A 22,944-nucleotide genomic window follows, 5' to 3' on the forward strand; every position below is an offset into this window, starting at 1 on the left:
CCTTCACCATACATATGTCGTTCGGCTGCGCGGTGCGGTTCCCGTGGGGCTCCCAGAGCTCTGGATGGCGAGTAAAATAGTAAAATTTCCCAGGGCGTTGGAACTTACCGCATACCGTATGGACTTTCTCAAACATCCTGCAGGCTGCCTGGCGGTCGCACACAACGTAGCCCGTATATTTTTGAAAAAGTGTGTGAAGTCGTCAAAATGCTTTTAGCGCATGGTTAACGCCGCGCTCCCACACAATTCAGCGCAAAAATCTTCCCGTTCGCGTTTCTTACCAGCGTGATAGAACAGACATCGGCATATTAAATATTCAGATTTTGCATCCCGAATATCGCTGCACGCTGCCTAGCGGTTCTGTGTGCAGCTTTGTCAACGTTCTGCACATCCAGTCTGCCTCGTCTCCGACCAGCTGGAATGCCACAGCTGAGCTCAAAGGTAAACCCACACCTTTGTCAGCATTATCGTAGAGTCGCTTTGTTTCAGCACCACAGAAAACAACTACAAGAGTGATGCTGCGAGGTGCAAGCAGAGGCCCTTTCAAGGCTTCACCAAGGCTCGCATCCCGTTTACAACAGCAGCACAAATTAAATTTGAAAATTCAGGGATTTTACGTGCCAAACCACGATATTATGAGGCACACGTCAGGGGGCACTCGGGATTAATTCTGACCCCCTGCTGTTCTTTAACGCGTACCCAATTCGCAGTACACGAGCATTTTTGCATTTCGCCCTCATCAAAATGCGGCCAGGACGGAACCCGCGACAACGCCATCGCCAGTCCGAGGAGATTACGCCATTTGTACAGAGGAGATTACAATTCGTGAAGCCATTAGGTTCATAAGGTCTAGGTCGTGTGAACGGAGGTAAACATATCAAACGCATCTGCGTCTTCCGACTGCGAGGGTTTTACTATACGTTTTACTATACAATACGTTTTCTCAGAGCGTCTTTTAAGCAATGTATTTATTCGCTCCAAATAATTTCACGCGCTTTCCTGCCCGATAATCATGCTGTGTAGTAAAAGGAGCGCTTCATCCGAACTCGAACTCCTACGCGTTCTGCACGCCCTCACCTTACAAAAGACGAAGGGCAGAATTCGCATTCAATTGGGCAGCAGTTCTTAATAGAACGGCGAAAGCACGAACCAGAGTATAACAAGTGCGTTGAAATGCACATCGAGAAGCCGAATCGCTCTGGGTAAACGATTTCCAAAGGCGGCTGGGAACAAAGAGGCCAACGTCATGCGGGAACTTAAACAGTCCATTTACTACGATCTTTTTCGCACTCGCAACGCATTGCCACCTTGGTCGAAAATTGCACGCTCATTTACGCAGACCGTGTACCGTCGGCAGGCGGCTTCGGAAGCAAGACGTTCGTCATTACGCACCAAGTGCCCAATGCAGCCACACTAACTGGCTTCCCGATACCAGCCGCACCCTGCCCGTTTGCGAAACCTGTTGCAGCCAGCGCTAGTTCGCGACGTCGCCAGAAGTTCCGTCAGCTGAACACGGGAACCAGGGCTGCACTCTCACCTCGCGCGCCGCGTCGGCTGGGCACAGCTGGCCACGGGGCGGATTCCCGCGCTCGGCATCATCCATCAAGCCGTCAGCCGGCGCGCATGCAACGGCCGCCGTCCGGGTGACCAGCGTGCCCTTGGAGCTGCGGCGCGCACCTGCGACGCGCGGCGGCCGCCGAGAATCGTGACGGCGACCCTTTGTTTTGCTCCCCCCATCCTGCGACTACGCAGTTGTCGAGCGGCGACGCTTCGGGGAACGACCAACAATCCGGCATTGTTGCTCAAAGAGCTGAAGGGGGTGTGCGCACGTCACTCGCTGCCAGCGGTCCACGTGTGTGTGCGAAGCCGAAATGATTTATGGAAATCTGCGGTGATGCACAATGTTGTACGGCACATTGCGAACGACGTGGACATGTCATCTCGACGTGCAGAACGCGCGACATCTAGTCCAAGTGATAACGCACTACATCATGAACAGCGTGCACACCGCAGTTTCCACCATTTCTGGCAAGAACACAGTCACAAAAGGATCACAAACATTCAATGGCTTTACTCCACTTGAAAGCGCAAACATCAGTCATTACATTGTTTTATTAGACACAGTTAAATAACGTATAGTATAGCAACAATACATACTACTTTCAACTACTGCTGGGTTCATGTGAAATAAAAGGCAACTGCACAGACCAACTGCCAAGCCTAGCACAAAATTAAAAAGAAAAAATCATACCGGTAACTACGTGAAGAGAACACATCCTCACCAAAATGTGAAGTAGCTTACTAAAGTAAACATTTTCTGTACAGATTGGGTAATATGTCATAAGTACACAGCATCTGCCACACAACGGTAAATGGAACTACAATGCCGCCTAACCATCCAACCACGAGTAGTGGTGGAACACAACACTGGTGTGGCATTTGAAATCCCAGGTAGAAAGCATAAATGTCCATAAAGAAGCATCACACTGCAACTATCTCAAGAGAAGACACCAAAAACCTACATTTAGCCCTAGTAAGGAAACGCTAAGATCATACCTGCCAAGTAAGTGTGGCTGCCTAAAGTTTGGGCAATGAACATTGATCGTGGTTAACAGGCACCCATGAGGCCAACCTTCGCCACTGGTGGTTACATTCAGTCCCTATGCCAACATTGATTTTATGTACACTCTGCACATGGTGGTTTTTAAAATTTGTCCTGGGTTCGTAAGGCACGGAATGTATCCAAGTGATTTTTCTTTAGAATTGGGAAATTAACGTTTGCAGCACTAGTGGACAACTCCGTTTCGTTTTGGCACCAGCTACACAGAGCATATTTTACACCTTGAAGTGTGCAGATCGGCTTAACGAGGATAGCACTGAACCTGATGACAGACTGGCAGAATAAGACATCACCAGAAGAAAACAGTCGTAGAATGTTGTCCTACACCACCTCGTATTTCCTGATAGCTTTGGCCAAGCAGCAGCCAAAAACAATGCCGACAACCTGTAAAATAAAGACATCCATAAGTGCCCAGCAGTTTACTTGCAGCACGCTAGCAAGTCTGCAATAAGCCTCTGCAGTAAATCGGCTAAACTAAAAAAGATAAAAATATACACAAGACCATAAAAGGCACAGTTGCACAAAATGTAGTCTGCATTTCTCTGAGAATGTAGGTAGATTCTGCTCCAGCTGAGCGATATAAGCTATGGATGAACAATTTCGACATCTAGAAAATGAAAAGAACAACATGACTGGTTAGCCAGCCATGTTAGCATTAGTATGAAGCTTGACAATCTAGTTTTTATGTGCGATGTACAGCAATGTGTATTAAAAGATAATACTGGCATTAGTATAACATTTTTCAGATTTCCTGTTTGATATATTCAAGCACAGCACAGCGCAATAAAGTAACTAGGGCCTCTAAAAAAAAGATTTTGAACGCTTAATTTCAGACCCTCCTGTGGAGGAATAGTTTTCTAGTTAACAGATGTGGAAAACATTAATAGCTAATTGGTATTAAAAAAACTTCCAGAGTACCGTAAGCACGCATCCTCCTTGTGCTGTGAAATAGTCATGCCTCATTATGATCCTCATTAATATTCAGAACTGGAATTATAAATCCCAATATTGCTATGCTCTTGCGTCTCATAAATAGCATCAAGATGACAGTGCAGACAGCAATATGCATCCATGATAGTGCTCGAGTAACATGTGAAATCTTTGAACAGAAATCGGTTGAACATTCCCTACTTGAATGCCCAGACTGTACAGCCACAAAAACTTGGAAATGTAAGTGTGTAAGGTGTGTAAATGTGTAAGGTGCTACTGCAGTAACAGCCTGAAATTTTCATTCTTCATAGTTCTGCAAGATGCCTTTAATCTAAAAGTCTACCTTAGAAGGTGCAAATCGCCACAGTATTGAACAGCACAGTGCATCAGCACGAGACAACCACACGAACATGCAAAACCCATGGTCTGCAGCTACATTCCCAATAACCAAAAATGTGTATGAAAAAAAAAAAAAAAACAATGTGCCATATAGGCATGAAACTAATGTATTAAATACATTACATAGTGCAAAAATAATGCTGCACTATGCTGAAATCCATAGTTGCATTACTCGCAGCAATGCTAAGCCTAAGAGGCTATGAGGGATGGTTGCGATGCACCCACAAGTGTGTCTGAACACTAAGGAGTCTGTCGGTCCCATCGTTTTTCACTACTAAGGACATGCACCTGTTTTAATGCTCGTCTATGTCTCAGTAAGCGCTGCCATTCAATCAAGAATCTGACAAATGACATCAAGAGAGCCATCAGTTTTGTCAAATACATAACTTACGTGGATGAAGCGAGTTTGGTTTTGCAGAAACATATGCTGAAGACATTGTATTAGCCAAAAACTCGCGAAATGAAATATACTACATACTCGCACAGTAATTCCTTATATATATGAAATGGAATAAATGTTTCCTTTCTGCAACAAATTTATGTTCGTGTGCACCAATCGCAAAGGCTCAACAGTAAATTTTCCAATTTGTGAAAACACTGCATTCTGGTTCATTAGCACATCACGCTGAATACACAAGCAAAGTCTAGGGCATGCTACTGAAGTATGGGCAAATATTTCTAGTACAAAAAATCTTGTCCTGTACAATTAACATTAGGGTCATTTAGGCTAATTTAGTGATGTTACAAAAAAAAAAGAAGGTCTTCCATTCCATTGGGGGTTTATGTAGAATGCACACACACCCTCGTATTAAGTTGAGATAATGAATCTACAGCCATCATATCTGAATTAAAAATGGCAGGCTGTTTCGCTAGCTTGCTTCCCAACCTTGCCTCATTCAACAAGACGCAGACCATTGGTGTATTCCTTAACCACATACAAATTACAGGTTTTCAACTGCTGCAATATTGTCTTTCCAACCATACTAAATAGGCTTAGACTATCTGAACTTTACGTCTTCTGTAAAAAGAAAATGCTATCTGAAAATGCTTTGAATGAGCAATGTTCTTTTTCTTTTTGTAGTTAATTGTGAAATATGTGTACTTTAATTGTATCTGAAATTTCTGCAACTCGCCTTGCTGCCTTTGTGTGTTGGGTTGGTGAGGCTAGTCAAGCTGCCATATTTTAAAAATTACTTCACAATTCTAGAACAGTCCTGGTGGATAGAATCTCCTCAGAAAGAATTTATGAATAAAATCCTACAAGAAGCTCAAGCAATACGGAAGCCAACCAAGTTCTCAGACTTGAAGTGGGAAAGTGACGAAGATCACGCAGCCCCCTCCTCCTCCAAAAAGAATATAAATAAAAGAAATAGTTTTAATGCATTTTACTCTGCCAGCAGACGGAAAGCCAGTGGTGGAACATCCATATGACCTATTGGCACAGTGTCTAACATAAATCCATATACCCGATATGGTCTCAACTTTCACTGAAACAGTCAATATAGCAGAACCAGCTCTATACACATCAAAGGCACTCGGACTAAAATTACCGCAGTATAATTTATAAGACAATGGCATTCCTTGAGCGTATATCGCGCTATAGTGCTGCTTCTACCACTGAGACCTGCAAGAAGCATTGCGTTTTGCAAGCATGAAATGAGCAAGAAAAAAGTTCATAGAAATGAAGGGCATGTCAACAAGACCCCACCCCAACACGTGTGCGACTAAACAAAGGTTACAGTGAAGACGTCCACGGCTTTGTTCTAATGCATGCAACCTCTTCTGCACAAGTGTGCCGTGGAACATGTGAAAGCTAAATTCCAAGATTCATTTATTTCGCAGAGAGAAAAAAACCCAGGACAAAAAGCTGCCTTGAAGCAGCTTGAAGTGGCCCGGGGCTCGTTTACAAAACGGCAGCAGGGAGGAAAAAATACAACGACCGAATCTGCTCTTCCTATCGTGCAAGGGCAATGAAGGTAACCAAATACTTCAGCAGTTCGCTACATGTGTTATAGGATATTGTGGCCGGAACTCTGACAATATTTTCGAAGTGGCGCACCGTAAAAAACTATGCTAAACAACGTGTGACCAGATATCATTCGTCCTATCTTTTTGATCCAACGTCCTCCTCGAGCGAGCTCCATGCCACGCGTACATGAGGAATGCTGAACTGCAGCACCAAATGGTCCACCAATCATTACGATACTATCTAATGCGAAATTTGAGTGCAGCTCTATACGTGTTTTCATTTCGCAATATACTGAATGGCGCGGACAATCTGTCTCGTGCGACACGTTGCAAACGGAGCGAAGTGTGGTGCGACTGCCTCGCTAATCGGCAGATTGAGAAGCAGCGCGTGGGTGACGCGTGGGCACGATTCACAGCAGCTGCCACAAACAGACCTCCCAGATGATGCGCGCTACTCTGGCGCCATCTCGTAGCCATCGTCTGCCCAGCACTACGCGTTTCTTCTCACGCTATCGCCATACTCTCCTCCTCCACTTTGTGCCTTACATTCTCTTCGCTCTCGCTCCTGTGCTGTGGCAGGACTGTGCTGTGGCAGTAAGCTGAAGCATCAGCCAGAGGGAAGTGTAACAAAAGCATGAAAACAGCGATTGGGAGAACCAACAGCATCTGCTATGTCCACGTCTGTGGCCCCTCCTTTGATTTCCAGGATTACGACGATAACTGCGCTTTGGTTTCAGTTTTACTACGAAGGCACCACCAATAGAAGGACGCTTTTGTTCTAATGCTTTAGTTAATGCAGGCATGGCACAATTTTCCGCTAAAATGGTGTTTTCGAGCAGGACGATGCAAAGGACAGTTCTTGGCATAAATTGACAAAGCTGTTCCTCCACTGGAAAGCTTGTTAAAGGGAAACTAAAGAGAAATAACTTGAGCTATACTAGTAAATTACTGAAGGGTTAAGAAGTTAGCTCGTCGGTACATATCTACGAGAACATTTGGGGACAGCACGAAAAGACGAGACAAGATTAGATATGAGCACAGACTATCAACAATTATTTTATAAATACATTTTTATACTACGTGAAGATGTCCAGAGAAATCAGGTAAATTGCAACACTAAAAAGCAACATAAAGTGGAATGATAGCTGGAGCACACAGTTCTGTCATTGGTCAGACGACGAATCTATATGTTTCAACTCCTTGGCAAGCAGATTTAGGCAATCAATCATGTGTAATGAAAGCTTTACAATTTGAAGAGTTTGACACTGCATATGAATGAATGTTTGGTTCTGACAATCAAAATTCACTTCCCCATTAGACTTAGGGGACAAACACTACTCACAACGCCAACAAATTGCCTTCCCTCAAGCAATGCAACTAGTTCAGTTGTTGATAACAATATAAGCTATGTGCAACATGAAACCTGAACAAAACCTGAACAAGCCATAGCACAATGTCCAAATGTTAAGTTGCCACGATACCGGCCTTTATTGCAATGCCATAATGAAGTCCCTTTATATCGTTGGCTACTGTAATTACAAGTTCAAAAGCACTGGCTTGTGCAGTAGTGATCGTGTCGAGAACACTTTTGCACAGACTGCACCTAGTGCTAGCAGCCACCATTTAATGGCACCATGCATAAATATGTACAGTCGAACCTTGATGTAATGAACTGTAGGATATAACAAAGTAAATATAAAATTTGGTTGGCCATACTTTATTTCAATGAGTATTCTGCTATAATAAAACCAAAAATGTATTGAAACCAGTATTGGTTAGGGAAAAAAAAAATGTATGCAGGTGCCTCAAAATGCGGGATTATCATTTTCAAGTTATCCATAATTACTTAAATATCGCCTGTTGCAGATAACATAATTCTAGATTAATCAGAGAGGTAGACATAACATGCATGAGGTATTTTATGGTATTGTTTGGGATGAGTCAGTTATTTTCTACACCATGCATGTACAGTCTGTTTCACACTTAGGGGAAAACTCGGAGCGCCTTGCAATGCGCTCCGAGTCTTCCCTTAAGTGAGAAACAGACTGTACATGCCAATTGCTTTTGTTTGCAATGCCACCTATTCACCACTTTCACACAGTTTTGCCTCTAGATGCAGCATTCCTTAAAGGTCTAAACACCAAAATGACACATGCTTGTAATTTACTTTTTTCAGCTGGTGCCATCTGGTGGAGCTCGTAGGGCAACTACTGATGCTTATCTGGTGCCACAACATTGGATGAATGCACAAAAAGCCCAGAACAAGCGTTTATATAGAAGCAAAATAAACATTTCCTCATTTCCCAAGGAGTCTTGAGTCTACTTCATGAAATTGCACATTGCACAGATTTAATGGAGGCTTGTAAAGATCGTTCGCCAATCATTTTTACTAAATAAAACTATTCCGCACCAAGACCGCGCACAGTTGAGTAGTAGAAACGAAAATTAAAAATGGCACGCCATTCAGCGCAGCCGGCGTAATGCATACCAGCTAGCATTCAAAATGTACGCGCCCAAAACCGAAACTGAAGTGTGGTTCAGGTTTTAATGCCGGCGGCTTGGTGTGCTATAGTCAATTCGGCCGCTGGGCTCTATAGGAGGGTCCGCTCTTGTTGAATGTGTCATTATCTTCTGGGGTAGCCCACCTCTGCCCCTTTTCATAGTCACCTATTATCGTTTCACATTGCCATTTTGCCTATTCTTTGTCTTAGTTCATGAATAGTGCCAGCGATGCCAGCAAACCAGGACTATGATCATGAGAGCTATGCTCAGCGGCAGCCCTTTACAGCGCAACAGGAGATTATGAGTGTCAGCGAAAAGGTGGGAACAAAGCTGCTGGCCAAAGATATGACAGAAGAGTTGTGCATCTGTGAGACTTTTTATAAGAAATATTTGAGCACTGTTGAGTGCAGTTATTTTTGCCTTATACGTGCGGATTTTACCCCTGGTTGTTTTAATTGGGGGTGTGGGTTATACATGAAAAAATATGGTATTAATGCTCAAGTGCCTCGTAGCGGCATGGCAAGATGCCGACGGGCCGTCAATTGTGCAGGAGACCTTTCACTGGCCTGTCGGAGGCATCCTGCTTACGAAACTTTACATAGACGTGATCACATTTTTTTTCCCACCAATATCAGCGTATATGATTATAACGAATATTGGACTTAACGAAGGGAATTTTGTGGCCAATGAGACTTCGTTATAACGAGGTTCGACTCCATCATCACAGCCCTCCAACTAGGCTGCCATTATTTACTATAGGCCACAATCAGCAACATTGTTAGGGATGACAAAATGACGTGATGATACCCAGACAAAGTGCATCCATTTTGCTGTCGCAAAAGCACTCGTAAGTTCACTTCCAATCAATGTTTTCCTATTCCAACCAATCTAATGCATTTTAGAAGCACATCCCCAGGCATAAACGGGGTGCATCCAGCATGGTTTCCGTACCGGCATTACAGATTAAGAATATGCAAATAGTACTTAAGAGACCAAAGCAAATAGTGCTGTAACAAATCAAATATTAACTGAATAGTGCCACAAGCAATTCGAATGGAATACTGAATGTTTTTCCAATAGTTTACGAATGTACAGCTTTCTTACTAATCTACCAATTACTATCTTACTACGATCTAATTACTAATCTTACTACTTACTAATAACATTAATCTTAACATTGTGATATTCGCAACATCAGAAAGTTTGTCAGCACACTGCACATTACAGCATGCTTTATAGAAGCAGAAATAAAACATTAGGAACAACAAAAGCAGTTTTTTCACAAACACTGGGCTCTTCCGAGCATACATGGTCATGCATTATTATACAATGTTAATGAAACTGATCTTGTGGACCAAATAAAATCTGTATACCTTCGCGATCAAATCAAACGAGTGCCATCTGCAGCGATGGCAGAGCGAGAAAAAAAAAAAAAAAACCTTTTCTCTAGTTTGAATGCCCCTATTGTGTGAAGTATGTTGCAATGATACGTATTCATGTTTAACCCAATGAAAGGACACTGGAAATAGTACACCAAGCAATACTCACTGCTAAATATCATGTCTAAAGAACATTTTGAGAGATCGTGTTTAGTCAGAAAAGTCTGGCTGTCTGAGTGGCGCAGTGTGCTTTAGTCTTACGTGCACTGTGGATAGGATGAAATTGATCCTTTTTTTGCTTCAATGTTATGTTTTATTGAGCACAGTCAACAAAATGAGAAATGCGAACTATTTAAAAATACAGTAATCCCTCGTTATAGCGAAGTGAGTGGGACGGTGAAAAAATTTGTTATAAGCGGAAATTCGATACACTATAGACCACTTATAACGTAACTGCTTATAGTGCAGGACTGGATATAGTACGGTCTTTTCAGACTCCCGTTAATTTTCACATAGCACTCCACGTATACCCGTATCACTTATTGACCCTTTTCCAGGCACTCCCGTGGGCGCTGCCATGTTTGATCCTGTGGTGACGCAGTCCATTGCTTGCCTCAGTTGCCATCAGTTGCCTCCGTGTTTACAATGCAAGCGCGCGATGCCTGTGCAGCGAAGCAAACCTCCGTTTCGACTGCATATCGTAGACTGACTGTGTAGACGACACAAAGCTTTGGCCACAGCTTTAGAGGACATGTTAAGTGCTTTCATAGCTCATTACGCCTTGTCCAAACGGCACGAGCAGCGTATACGGTGCTTGTACTAAAAGCGAGGCTAGAAATGTATTCCAAGCTGTCCAAACTTCCCGCTTATGAATTAAATCGGGATCACTGTTCTCGTTCTTTATTTGCAAACATTTTGAAGCAGCGGCTTGTCATATTTCTGACTCAGTAATACTAAGTTCCTCGGTGAGGCTACTATCTGATTGTTTATTTTCAGCCTAATCACGCTCGCGGGTGTGCTCTGCTGCGATAGATTTGTTATTGCGGCGCACAAAACTTGGAATGTAATGTTCTGTACTTTGTGGTAGCTTGTAGCAAAGACGTATTATCGCTAGTCCGTCGCTTACTCTGTGGACCGTCACGAAACGTTCAGCTTCCAACATTCGTGTCTTGGTGTAGTCGCCGTCACTCACGCTTCAGCACATTGATTCAAGTGTGCGCACATTCACTTATTATTGATACGTTGGCGATAGGGTGTGTGTAAGTTTGCGTGCGAGTAGGGGTAGATGTGTGTAAATAACGTGCGAGAAACTTACTATGCCAGTAAGTGGCGTTACTTCCTTTGGTAACGAGCGGTACTCACTCTTAAGTGCCGACGTTGCGAAGTTGAAGTCCTTTCTTTGGAGGTTAGCTATACAGAGCTGCCGGATGAATTATCCTTTTTTATCCTCGAGGAAAGTCGTGCATCGCGAAGGGCCGACAACACAGGCAGTCCTTATGTAGCAGCGGCGACACAGGTTGATTCCATTCCTTAATATGCGAATCACTATTTTTGCAGCTAACTACCGCACACGTCTTCCCTTTATCGTTACACATTTTGCAGCATGAATTGGGCACAGTGCATGAGCGAAGACCCACTTGCATTTCCGACAGCTGATCGCATAGTAGCAGGGCAGAATTAGTAGTGGTTTTGTATTCGTGCGCATGCGCCGAGGCTATGCATGGCGCGCCGCCGAAAGTGCCATCTCATTCCTCTAGAGCAAACTGCTCCGCGAAAAGGGTCAATAGTGCAGTTGCGGGAGACGAAATACCGGTTACAGTGCGGCTACCTGGAAGTTTGGCAGGCAACTCAGATGGCGAACGCTCCCCTCAAGCTGCAGATATACTCCAACGTAACGTGAGTGCGCACATCGAGCTCCGCGACGTCACGGTGCGAAACTGGCGCGCGTCGCGCCATCGGGCGTGTTCCAACGTTGCTAGCGCCCCGTGAATAGCTCCGTTCATATTTTTCGCCCAGCGCACCAAGCCACGCCGGCCACGCATCCCAGCATTCCTCACGAGGTGCGGGTAGAATGACGTAATGCGGGAGCGCTCGAAAGCACGTCCATCGCCACGGCTCTTTGCGCATTAACAAGCATGGTGTCACGCACGCACAAGCACAGTGCAAGGGGGACTGTGCCCCCATCGCAGATGGCTTTCAAGATACAGCAGCCCCTGCGGGCGGGCGTGCGCGCTTTTGGCGTTGGCGAGTTCTTTCCATGAAAAGTTCAGCAAATGGATCGCACCAAGGAAATCAGTGTTGTACCTCTTGCTGATGTCCTACGCTGTGAGCATGCGCTGCAAAAGAGCCTTGCAGCACAGCTTCCGGGTGGTCTCAATGATGCCCCGATCCATCAGTAGCAGTACTGCGGTTGTTTTTGCAGGTAAAAATTCCACAGCGATTACCTTGAGGTTGTTGATCTTCCTGTGGCTCGGACAATTGTAAAATATGAAAAGCACTTGCCGATTCTTTGCGTCAAACTGTCTATCCAGAAGGCACACGTAGTCTTCAAAAATAGCAGTAATCCATGCTCGCTTCTTACTTCTGTAGATGCATTCCTTCGGAATAGTTGCATTTCAGAAGCACTGTGCCTTCTCCACCTTCCCCAGTATCAACAAGGGAAGTTTGTCCTCGCCTGTTGCATTGGCACTCAACAGCACCGTGACACGCTGCTTGCTGTTTTCCTCCGGATGAGGATCCATCAGCGGTAGTGAACGTGCAATTCGGTAGCATCTTGGAGAAAAGATCCACCCTCAACTAGGTTGTACATGTCTTGTCTTCATACTTTTCAAGTAGAGCTTGGAGCTGATGTTGGCACCATACATCTACAGTGTCACAGTTCACGGCTGAGCTATCGCCAACGATCGACTTCGAGGTCACCCCGTGTCGTTTCTTGAACTGCTCAAGCCAGCCATTGCTGCACTTGAAACCTTTATGGCCCATTTGGAGGGCGAGAGCTTCGGCTTTTGCAGTAAGTGCAGGTCCATGTAAGGGAGATTTGCACTCCCGATGTTCTTCAGCCACTGTAGAAGTGCACTTTCCACTTCGGGGTATTTCGAATCGAGATACCCCTTTCCTTGTTTTTCAATACAGTTGATAAAGTAAATGGCGGTATGCCAAATTCTTTTGCAATGTCAGTTTTCTGCCGGCCGCCTTTTTCCACTTTTATCAAGAGAACTTTCTGCTCCAAGTTGACACTTTCCCCCGGCGACTGACGGAGCCATTTCTCACTGTAGATTGCAAAAGCACACGCAAGGCATGCCTAACAACGCGCTCCAAATAACACACAATCGCATGGCCTGCAGCACGGATCCAAATGCACGTGCCGTCGGCCCCAAAGTGACAACGCGGCGGGCGACGCAGAAGGCGGAAGCTTCAAAATGTCATCAGGGCATCTCGCTTTCCTCGTCAGTGCACGCTGGTGATGGCGACGGTTGCAATGGCGGGCTTGGCATCAGCTTCATGTGTAGCATAAGAAAAGCGATCGGAGTCATGGAGACCAAGAAGCAGGAACCGCGGAAGGGCACCCGTTGGTGGAAGATTGTGCTCGGGAGGGCAGGCCGGAAGAGGGCAGCTTTGAAGGAGCAGCGACGTCGAAACTGGCAACGAGGAGGCAGAAGTCAAGAAGTCGACATGAAGGCGAGTGAGAGGAGTGACTGGCATCCAAACGGCTTGCAGACTGGAGAGCGAATGAGGAGGGGAAGCCAGTGGCCGCTTTTAGAGGGTGGGTGAAGAGGTCACGGAAGACTACGAGAGTATCGCGCTGGAAAGCGCTGCTAATGCCATAGCTCGAGTCTGAGGTTGTGTTTGTTGTGCTCAAAAAACGATTAGCCACTCATTGTGGGTACGCAGTGCGATCGTGAGAACTGAACGATTTTGCAGTAGGGGCTTTGCATGATAACTGGGCAATTTTTTCCCGAGGTGTGGAGCCGTGAAGTTTGCAAAACGGGTTTTTCGGCGCACCGTAGTCGACGACACTATGCTAATTCTACGGTTTGAGTGTCGGTGTTCCCCGCGCACCATCGCGTTTACGCGATTGACAAATGTCCAGGAACAAAATTCAATGACCCTACCACGCATTTACACCATTTGTTTAAAGTCAGATGACGCGAATTGAGCATGACCGGCTTGAGAAAATCGCCAAGGAAACACCAGCCTGCGTTGACCCGCCATGTTGGCAGCCTGACTCGCTCGGATTTTTTGTGTTTTTGTCAAGTTTATCAGTCGATTTGCAACGACAAAGTGCAACGAAGCTAGGGGCGCTGTTTTATTGCGATGCAGGCCGATTATGGCAAGCGGCGAGCAAATTTCTAGACCAGGTTCCCTGAAGGAGTCTTCTCAATTTGTTAGCGTAGCTCGTGTAACATGGCACTTATAATCGGAGGGACACTTGTTTTGTGCTTTTCGGCACGTTTCAGCGCCAGAAGTGCTCTTTAGAGTGGTAAAACTTTACTCATCGAGCGCACCCCATGGAATGCTACGGCGCAAGTCTACCCGCAGTCTTTTGGCCACTTCTCAGCACTTTATGGCCACTTTTCGGTTTTCTGACACCACAAAGCTTCAGAAAAACTATTTTCATGTGGATTCTATCACGGGGGAACACCAGTGATGCAATTGCGACAGAGATGAACTGTTCAGGGCGCACTGCACCATGGAATTTGACAGCTTCTGTTCGCTACGCACGAAATAGCTGGGAGCCCTTGGCACTCGTTTGGTACCCGTTACTAGGCGGTCATCAGTTGTGGGTTTGGTACTTTTGGGGCTTGTTCTGCGACTGCATGAGACTAATTCGTTGGCAGTATTAATTCGACACTGCATGCGCAAAAGGGTCGCCTCCACTCACCACTTCGCTCCAAGCGGGTCAAGCTCTTCGTGTGAGTAAAGCGGCTTAAAATGCATGCGTTTGGGTAGGGACCGGAAAAAATTTCAAATAAAGCAATATTTTGAGTAAAGTGATGTCACTAACAAGGGATTACTGTATTCGGATTTTCGAATAGTGACTTCTAGTCAAGAATTGAATTGAATATTGGCTATTATATTCGAGGACCAAATGGAATAGGTCAGTATTAGATTCGTTATGTAAATGTTTTGAATATTTGCACAACCCTATTACAGTTGGTCAATCAGTGCATTCCATCCTCCCATTAATGGTTTTTTACCGTTCACCAGTAACCATAGGAAGCATGCAAATATTAAGTTTTGTATTGGCCACTTTTCTTTAGCTTGTCACAACATATCTAAATGCAGGCATCTATTGTGTACAGTTAAAAACTGCAGAACAATCCTTCTCCCTCATTTTAGCTGTCATTAAAGGAAGTAGCCAATATCTGCAGCAAAAGTTCACCAAGGTGAGGCTGCCTGTGTCTGTGCTGCCAATGGCTGCATCAAGCCAATAATACAAATGCCATTAATGAGTACTTAGCACACCAGTTGTACTCACAGCGTCCTATCCAGTACCACTGCCCCACCAAATCAGCTGAATCCGGCAGTCTTCCACCAAATTTTAGTGAAGACGCGACGGTTTTCATGCACAAGGCTCACATTTAACATACTCATAACGTGTCCTGAATTTTTCAACAAGCTTTTTACTAAGTACTAAAATAATAATGTAGAACAGCCCACTGACAAAGGTCATACAGTTCTGTTGATTATTCTCAGAAAGGAAGAATAGATCCCACTAAGCATTCTAATGAGCTCTTGTTATGGTGAACACATATTCATCTGCTGGAAAATCATCTGTGCCTATTGGTAATGTTGGCACAAAGCTTCAGTAATGTTAAAGGTTTTAAGGTAACAGAAATTGTGGTCCCAAACATGGCAACCCACTCTCCTTTGAACCAACATTATGAGATGCGTTCAGGTTTGCTTGTGCGTGCATGACACTATGCTTGCTAATTTAGTTAGTAAGCGAGCATTTACAAGTTTACACGGCTGATAAAACTACTATCCTAACTTCGTATAGCTGTCTAGCGATTTGTAGGGATGGGCGAATATTCGGTATTGTCAAATATTCAATAGAGTTCTATATTCGTTATTCGTTTCGATTTGAATTCAGGTATTCAATATTTTCGAATTATTTGGCGCTCCCGAATAGGCAGCCAGAAGCCACGGACGGCCGGTAGACATCCCGAGGCTATGCTTCACGTCATGGCTGCCACACACAAACCATAAATCTTGAAGGCTACACATTTTTCAGTGATGCTACTGCAGACTTCTCATTTGGAGCAACTTTTGGAGCATCAGAAATTTCATTTTGGAGCACTTTGGAGCAGGCAATTTGGCATTTGGGAGCAGCTGATTTTTCACATCCTGAAGTATTTCGAAAAAGTGAGTTGCAATTTACATTCAAAGACCTGAATAATTCGTACGTTCTTGCAAGAAGCTTGGTAAACATTTCCATTCATTGCAGATCTTGTGAAGAAAAAAATGCTCTTCTGTGCATGCGACACACACAGACACAAATTGATATAGTTTCATATATTGCTAGTTTTTCCAGTTGTCATTCGGTATATCAAGAAACAGATATGATGGACACATCGGCGGCATGAAGTTATTATAATCACATGTCATGCTGTGCTTCAAACAAGCTACAGTAGAACCCCACTGTTACGTTCCAGGGTGCTGCGTTTTCCCGGCTGTTGCGCCGTTTTCGGCCCGTCCCGGCATAGCTCCCATAGGACCCAACACATTGGTAACCCCGCTGTTGCGTCGCAAATGTGGGACCATTCCCACATCATGCGTTGCGAACTGCCATCCCGCGCTGGGCCATTTCGACTTTTCATGTCGCTTGGCTTGGTGGCTTGACGATGGGATTGGCTGCCCAAAGTGCCGGGGACGACACCTATGATGTATTTTCGGTTTCCGCCAGCAAAAGCATGCCCTTTGAGATCCATATTTGCTATCTAGAGATGGTGTCTATCACGCATTGGGGCGCTAAAATTGGTTTTGCCGCATAGATGTTCGGCATAAAGTCCAAGGGCGATAACGCCGTCGCCGCGTGCCGTATGTGCGAGTGAAAGCGTGCGAGGGGAGCTGACAACCGTGGCCAAATCTCGCACGTGCAAGAAAGAAAAGCAGGGAGGAAGCGCGCTTTCTTCCGCCCCGCTCGAGGCAACGGCTAGGGGGAGGGAGGGAGAGTGGGTGGCGTTGTACTCTGGCATCAACTGCATACTGAGCGGTGGCACGCGGTCCGTATCTTGAAGGCGATCTGCGTTGGGGGCAGAGTCTAGGCTGTGTAGGTATAGTGAACTGTAGTGTAGGTGCGTCGGCGGCTCGTAGCTTTGGGCATGCTGTGTGTTCTCGGCGCTCAGTTTACGTGAAAGCGATAGACACCAGTAGGAAGGTCACTTCGTTCCCTGCTGCTGCGGCACATCCTCACGCCAGCGTTTGACAGCGCGTGTCCGCGCTCATCGAGTGTGATGTGTTCTTGTTTGCCTGTGCACGCTGACACCATGCTTGTTAATATAGTTAATAAGCAAATGTTTACAAGTTTATACGGACAATAAAACTACTATACTACTTACTTTGTATAGCTGAATCGCAATCGATGCTTCGGCTTTCGGGCAAAACTACAACATTTTTTCACATGTAAGAATTAAAATAATATTGTGTGCAGTTCAACACTACTCTCATTTCTCAATTTTTCCTGTTTCTCGGCTCTTGCGTTTCCCGGCTCATACGTTTTTTTTAACGGTCCCATGAAAAACGTATCAGCAGGGTTCTACTGTACTAGCTGCGTCTCTGGAGTAGATAAAGTCCGTAGATGAATTGCCAATGGACCTTCAAGCCACGACCCTTGGCAGAAACCACACTTTGCCGTCGAGCCACCTTGCAAGGCAGACGTCACGTCGGCGCCATGCGTGGCGCTGTGGCCTAATAGGGATGCAAGCGCTAGTGTTGTTTCGTCTCCTGTTCGCAACTAAGGTTGCAACTAAGGCTCACCCTATCATCACGTAGCACGTTTTAATTCCCCGGTGGTGAAATTGCCGGCAATAGACGCCGTCAAATCCGAGACTGTTTGGCGCAATTAGGCGCAATTTTCGTCGATTGTATCAGGATGGCGCAGTAAATCCCATTTGGCGCACTTTGGCGCAGGAGTGCATATCGCTGGTTTTTGCATTAAAGAGCCAGAAATGAGCGACGCAAAAGAGCAGAAACAGCGCTAGGGTACAACCAAAATGAAGCGGCGGAATCCACATCGCCACAGTTATCAGCGGAAATCATACGTGAATGACAATAACGATGGAACGCTTCGGGCCTATTTGTGCCTTTATTGCGTTTACCGTCGCGCATAACGCATTGGCCGCGGGATTTCATGGTCGCCATCCATGATCACGTCGATAGCTGCCGCGGTTTCTTCCGCAGCGGTTGTGGCAAAGCGTAGCTTCGTTTTGACTCAATACGCACGTCGGCCACATGCCTAAAAAGCTGCGTAGCGATCATCCATGATGGCATAGATAGCGACCACGATTTCGTCTGCAATTGTTACAGTTGACGGTAGTTTCGTTCCGACTCGGTGCATGCGTCGGCCGCGTGCCTTATTAAGCACCGCAAAGTCACGCTCATAATCGCGTCGATAGCAGCCGCGGCTGCGACAAACAGTTGTTTCGGTTTGAGTCGGTGCGAAGCTGTCGTGGTTGAAGAGCACCGGCTACATCGCGATGGACGTGCGGATCTGTTGACAGTCAGCTTACTGGCGAAAAAATAATCGGGATGTGCGCGCGGTAGTGCAAAGCATGTCTCAAATGATGGTGCGCGCCGCGGCCGTGCTGCGAAGGAAGTTGCGAGGCCTCAATTGCCGCTGCGAGATCCAATCAGTCACGAAAATTGCAGCTTCCGCACTGTTCTTGTGCAAAATAGCAAAAGGATTTGCTCATCCATTACACTAATAAAATCGTGCTGATGTAGTACGCATTTGCTTATTGTTTTCTGGATACCCAGATAATTTGGCATTCGGTTAATTTGGACGTTTTTTCGGTCCCATGAAATTCAAATTAACTAGGTTTTACTATAATATGTGATATATACTATTTGAACTATTTGATTCGAACCTCAGATTCACTATTCGCCTATCCCTACTAATTTGCTATCACAATAAATGCTTGGCCTTTCGGTCGAAACTGCGACATCTTTTTATTCATCGCAACTTTAGTGCATTGGGAGTAAATCTTTGTTTTTCCAAATGAGAGAACAGTGTATTTCTGTACGAAAGCATGAGGTCCGCGGAACTGTAAAGGATTTTTTTTTCTGCCTTTTGGTCACAGGAAACGAGTGCGCGTTACAATCGAGGGCGCATTAGAATCGAGTAAATACAGAAAGCGTAACAGTAAATTAAAAGACTACACACTGCTGGTAAACTTTATTCCCCACTCACCCGGCCAACGCGACACGTCTTGGTAAATGATTGAAGTCATGCTAGTGTACACTATAGTGTTCCAATAAGACCTACAATACCTAAAGTTTACTGAAAAGTACTAGCAACAATTTCAGTGACTTTACAGCAAAATTCAGCGGCAATTTCTCGTCAAATAGTTACAGAATGGGTGCCAAGATAAGGGAAGTTCTGTCGAGAACGGCAGAGAATTAGGTGGAGTGATGAAATTAGCAAATTTGCAGGCGTAACATGGAATTTGCAGGCGAACATGGGAAAACAAGGCAGGGGTAATTGGAGATTGCTGGGGGAGGCCTTCGTCCTACTGAGGACATGAATAGGCCGATGTCATGCATAGGTAGGGAAAAGCTACACGATAGACCTGTAACACCGCATGGTGTACAGACTCGCAGCAGCAAATGTAAGTACAGTAAAACCTTGTTATTTCGAATTTCACGGGACCGATAAAAATGTCCGAATCAAACGAATGTCGAATTATCGAGGGTATCAAAAAACAAACAAATGCTTACTACATCAACACACTTATTTACTGAATGAGCAAATCCTGTCTATTTTGCTCAAAAGCAGTGCGGAAGCTGCAATTCTCATCTTGCGACTGATTAGTTCTCGCAGTGCGGCCATGGTGTGCATCTTCATCTGAGACACGGTTTTCACTACGGCGCGCACGACGATTTTTTTTTTTTTGCCAGTGAGCTGGTCACCAACAGGTCACCCATCCATCCCAATGTAGCCGGTGCTCATCCTAGACAGCTTTGAACCGAGTCAACGAAACTACCATTTGCTGCCATTGCGGACGACACCGCGGCGGCTAATCGACGCGATCATGGATGGCGATTACGCAGTTTTGAAGGCACGTGGCCGACACATGCACCGAGTCAAAACGGAACTACCCTTTGTCACAACAACTACGGACAATACTGCAGCCGCTATCGACGCGATCGTGAATGGCGACTACGCAGTTGTGAAGGCTCGCGGCCAACCCGCGCACCAATTCAAAACGAAACTACTGTTTGCCACAACCGCTGCGGACGAAACTGAGGCTATCGACGCGATCACGGATGGCACCTATGCAGTTACAAAGACTGCGCGGCCAACGCGGTGTTATGCGTGGTGGTAAAAGTAAGAATAAAGGCTTTAAAGGCACAAATGGGCACGAAGCATTCTAGCATTGCTGTCATTCACATATACGTTAAGTTAGTTGGACGCTAGCGCTGTTTTTGCTCTTCTGCATCGCACATTTGCGGCGCTCAGCACTCGCCAAGCTCCAAGAGTTGTCTGAATTAACCGATGTGCATCCATATACGTCCGAATTAACGAGCGTTTGATTGCATTAAATAATGTATGCACCTGCCGGGGTCAGAGGACGTGTCCAAATTATCCGATTTTTCGAATCAATGAAGTTTTACTGTAATGCAGAAGACAAGTAGGATCAAGCTCTCTATCAGGTTGTGTATCGTACCCTAACCGGTTACTTCAAAACTTACTGTCAAAATAATAAGCTGTATGATGAGAGAAAGAAAACGCACTTGGAAATCACACAAAAAGAAAAGGGGGGGGGCCCACAGCAGACGGTTTTAAGGTGAAAGTCTTAGGCACCCAGAGTACAATATATCCAATGTCCAGTTTGCTTTAATCCTTTCAGTGTCGGGTCTTTTCCAATGCGACGTAACCCCAGCGTCGGGTTATTTTTCTCGGATATATAAAATGAACACAACTGTTTATTTTTGGTCGTGCAGAAATAAAAAAAAAATGACAGTGGCAAATGCTCCCTTGGTGTGGTCCTCACATTCCTATCTGACAAAAGGAATGTCAAAAGGAACATGGCAGGAACGCACTGGTATATCAGTAACACTGAAAAGGTGCAGGATTTATTTTACATGAATACTACTAGAAAATGTCTCGAGTGTTCGATGTAAAGCATAATTCGCTACACTCAGGTAGTACCAGGGCTTGATTATAGTAATAATATATCTTTGTGGCTGATAGTGTAAAACATTACACAGGTGTGTTACTGATGTTTTTCCGCACACTTATGTTACAAGTGGCAATTAGAAAGGATGACAGTTCTTACCTCAATGAAGCAGATGATGATGCCAGTCACTCCAACATACACAATCTTCTCATTAAACTTCTCCAGAAGCACATCACAACAGTTCTGAAAATAAAGCAGTAAAACAAAATAACAGTTTAGTTGCAGTACTTAATAAAATGGCTGCAAACGAAGGTTCTTATATGCACTATGTAGCACTGAAATCACTGCTTCCTGTCAAGCACTCAGAGGCAGGTTATGGCACCAGTACAAAAAAAAAAAAAAAAAAAAATCAACCATTATGAGCCATAGGGCAGAAGGACCAGCAGTGACTCACTCAAAGTATGGAAAATTGCATGAAATTGTGGGGCTTAAGGGGGCCTGAAACGTTTTGTCGAAGTTGAGAAAGGCATTTGAAATTGAAACTAGACTACAATGGAATCTCGTTGACACGATCTTCATGGGAACGGAAAATAAAGCCTATCATCCAAAAATCTTATCAGGAAAAGAAAGAAAAAAATGTATTGTCCCGAAAAACATTATGCAGAATTGTATCAAAGAGATTCCACTGTATTTTAATAAATACCGATGGGCGATGCTACGTCACCGCCAGAGCAATCGTGTATTATAGCGTGCAGTATGCTTCCAAACAGCACTATGCCACACGCTGTCAAACAGATAGGTGAAGATGCTAGTCACAAATGGGTTGGCAGCGATAGCTGAATTCGAAGTGCAACAACACGCGAGATTTGCTGGTACCAGAAGAGGAAACTGCGTGCCAGCGTTTTCACATGACATGGGCAGGGGAGTACTGCGGGGAAGGTGCCACGGCAGGCAATTACAGCTCTCAATCGCACGTGCCTCGCGCCTTTTCTTGTTCACATGGGATCTAGCCGCAGAAAAACGCATGATACGATCGCAGTTTGGCAGTGTACTGAATGTTGATAGCAAAAGATAAACGTTTTCCGGGAACCTATCAACCGGTAGAAAGTAACTGTACTGGGTGCTTCGTGTTCTCGATGGCAAATGTTGGCACCAACAAATCGTATGAAACGGGATTGTATCAACAAGGTTCTAGTGTATTCCAATACCTTGCTATCGCAGTCAATGCCAAACCCTTTGTGCAAAAATGAACTTTTGCGTCCAATAGTCAAGAAGCAAATGTAGAGAAATATTAAAGAAGCAGCTCGCACTAGATGTAAGCAATGAGTGATGACGTACGAGAAAATAGAACAAAGAATGGATGTGTGTTATGCCGCTGTGCGCAAGCCGTTGCTCATTGAACAAGAAGTGTGCTGTTACAGTCGAACCCGCTTATAGCGATACTGGTTTTAACAATGTGTCAGATATAACAGTGAGCAGTTAATGCACCGTCAACGTTTGTGTTCTAAGTGGAAATAAGCCGCTTACTCAAAGCTCCCATGCATTAGAGATTACAGCAATTAAATATGCCTACTGTATGTGCGTACCGAAAGGAAAACATGCAAAATTCTTTAAAATAAACTGCACAGCACATCTTCGCCACACCACCTTTGTGCCTCGCACCACACATGGCACACCTTTGTTGCATCGCTAGCCCTTCACCCATCTACCTTCCACTGTAACATCGGCACAGTTGACTTGTGTATTGGACGGGAGGAAGGAATACAGGCGCCTAAAGCCAGCGATGAGTAGGGTGATCCGACAA

The 22,944-nt window shown here is 45.0% G+C and overlaps 1 protein-coding gene across 1 annotated transcript in view; it reads right to left on the minus strand.

Moving 5' to 3' along the window:
• Positions 1–2,051: 2,051 nt before the first annotated feature.
• The window catches only part of LOC119463028 (CD63 antigen), a 46,404-nt gene continuing 25,511 nt past the window's right edge, over positions 2,052–22,944 (minus strand). Inside the window, exons 6-7 of the mRNA XM_037724105.2 lie at positions 21,300–21,383; positions 2,052–3,004 (exon numbers count right to left, since the gene is read on the minus strand). Coding sequence (XP_037580033.1) covers positions 2,942–3,004; positions 21,300–21,383 — 147 coding nt within the window. The 3' untranslated portion in view covers positions 2,052–2,941. The remainder of the gene's footprint in view (positions 3,005–21,299; positions 21,384–22,944) is intronic.

This window comes from Dermacentor silvarum, chromosome 1 (genome assembly GCF_013339745.2).
Source record: "Dermacentor silvarum isolate Dsil-2018 chromosome 1, BIME_Dsil_1.4, whole genome shotgun sequence".
NCBI lineage: Eukaryota > Metazoa > Arthropoda > Arachnida > Ixodida > Ixodidae > Dermacentor > Dermacentor silvarum.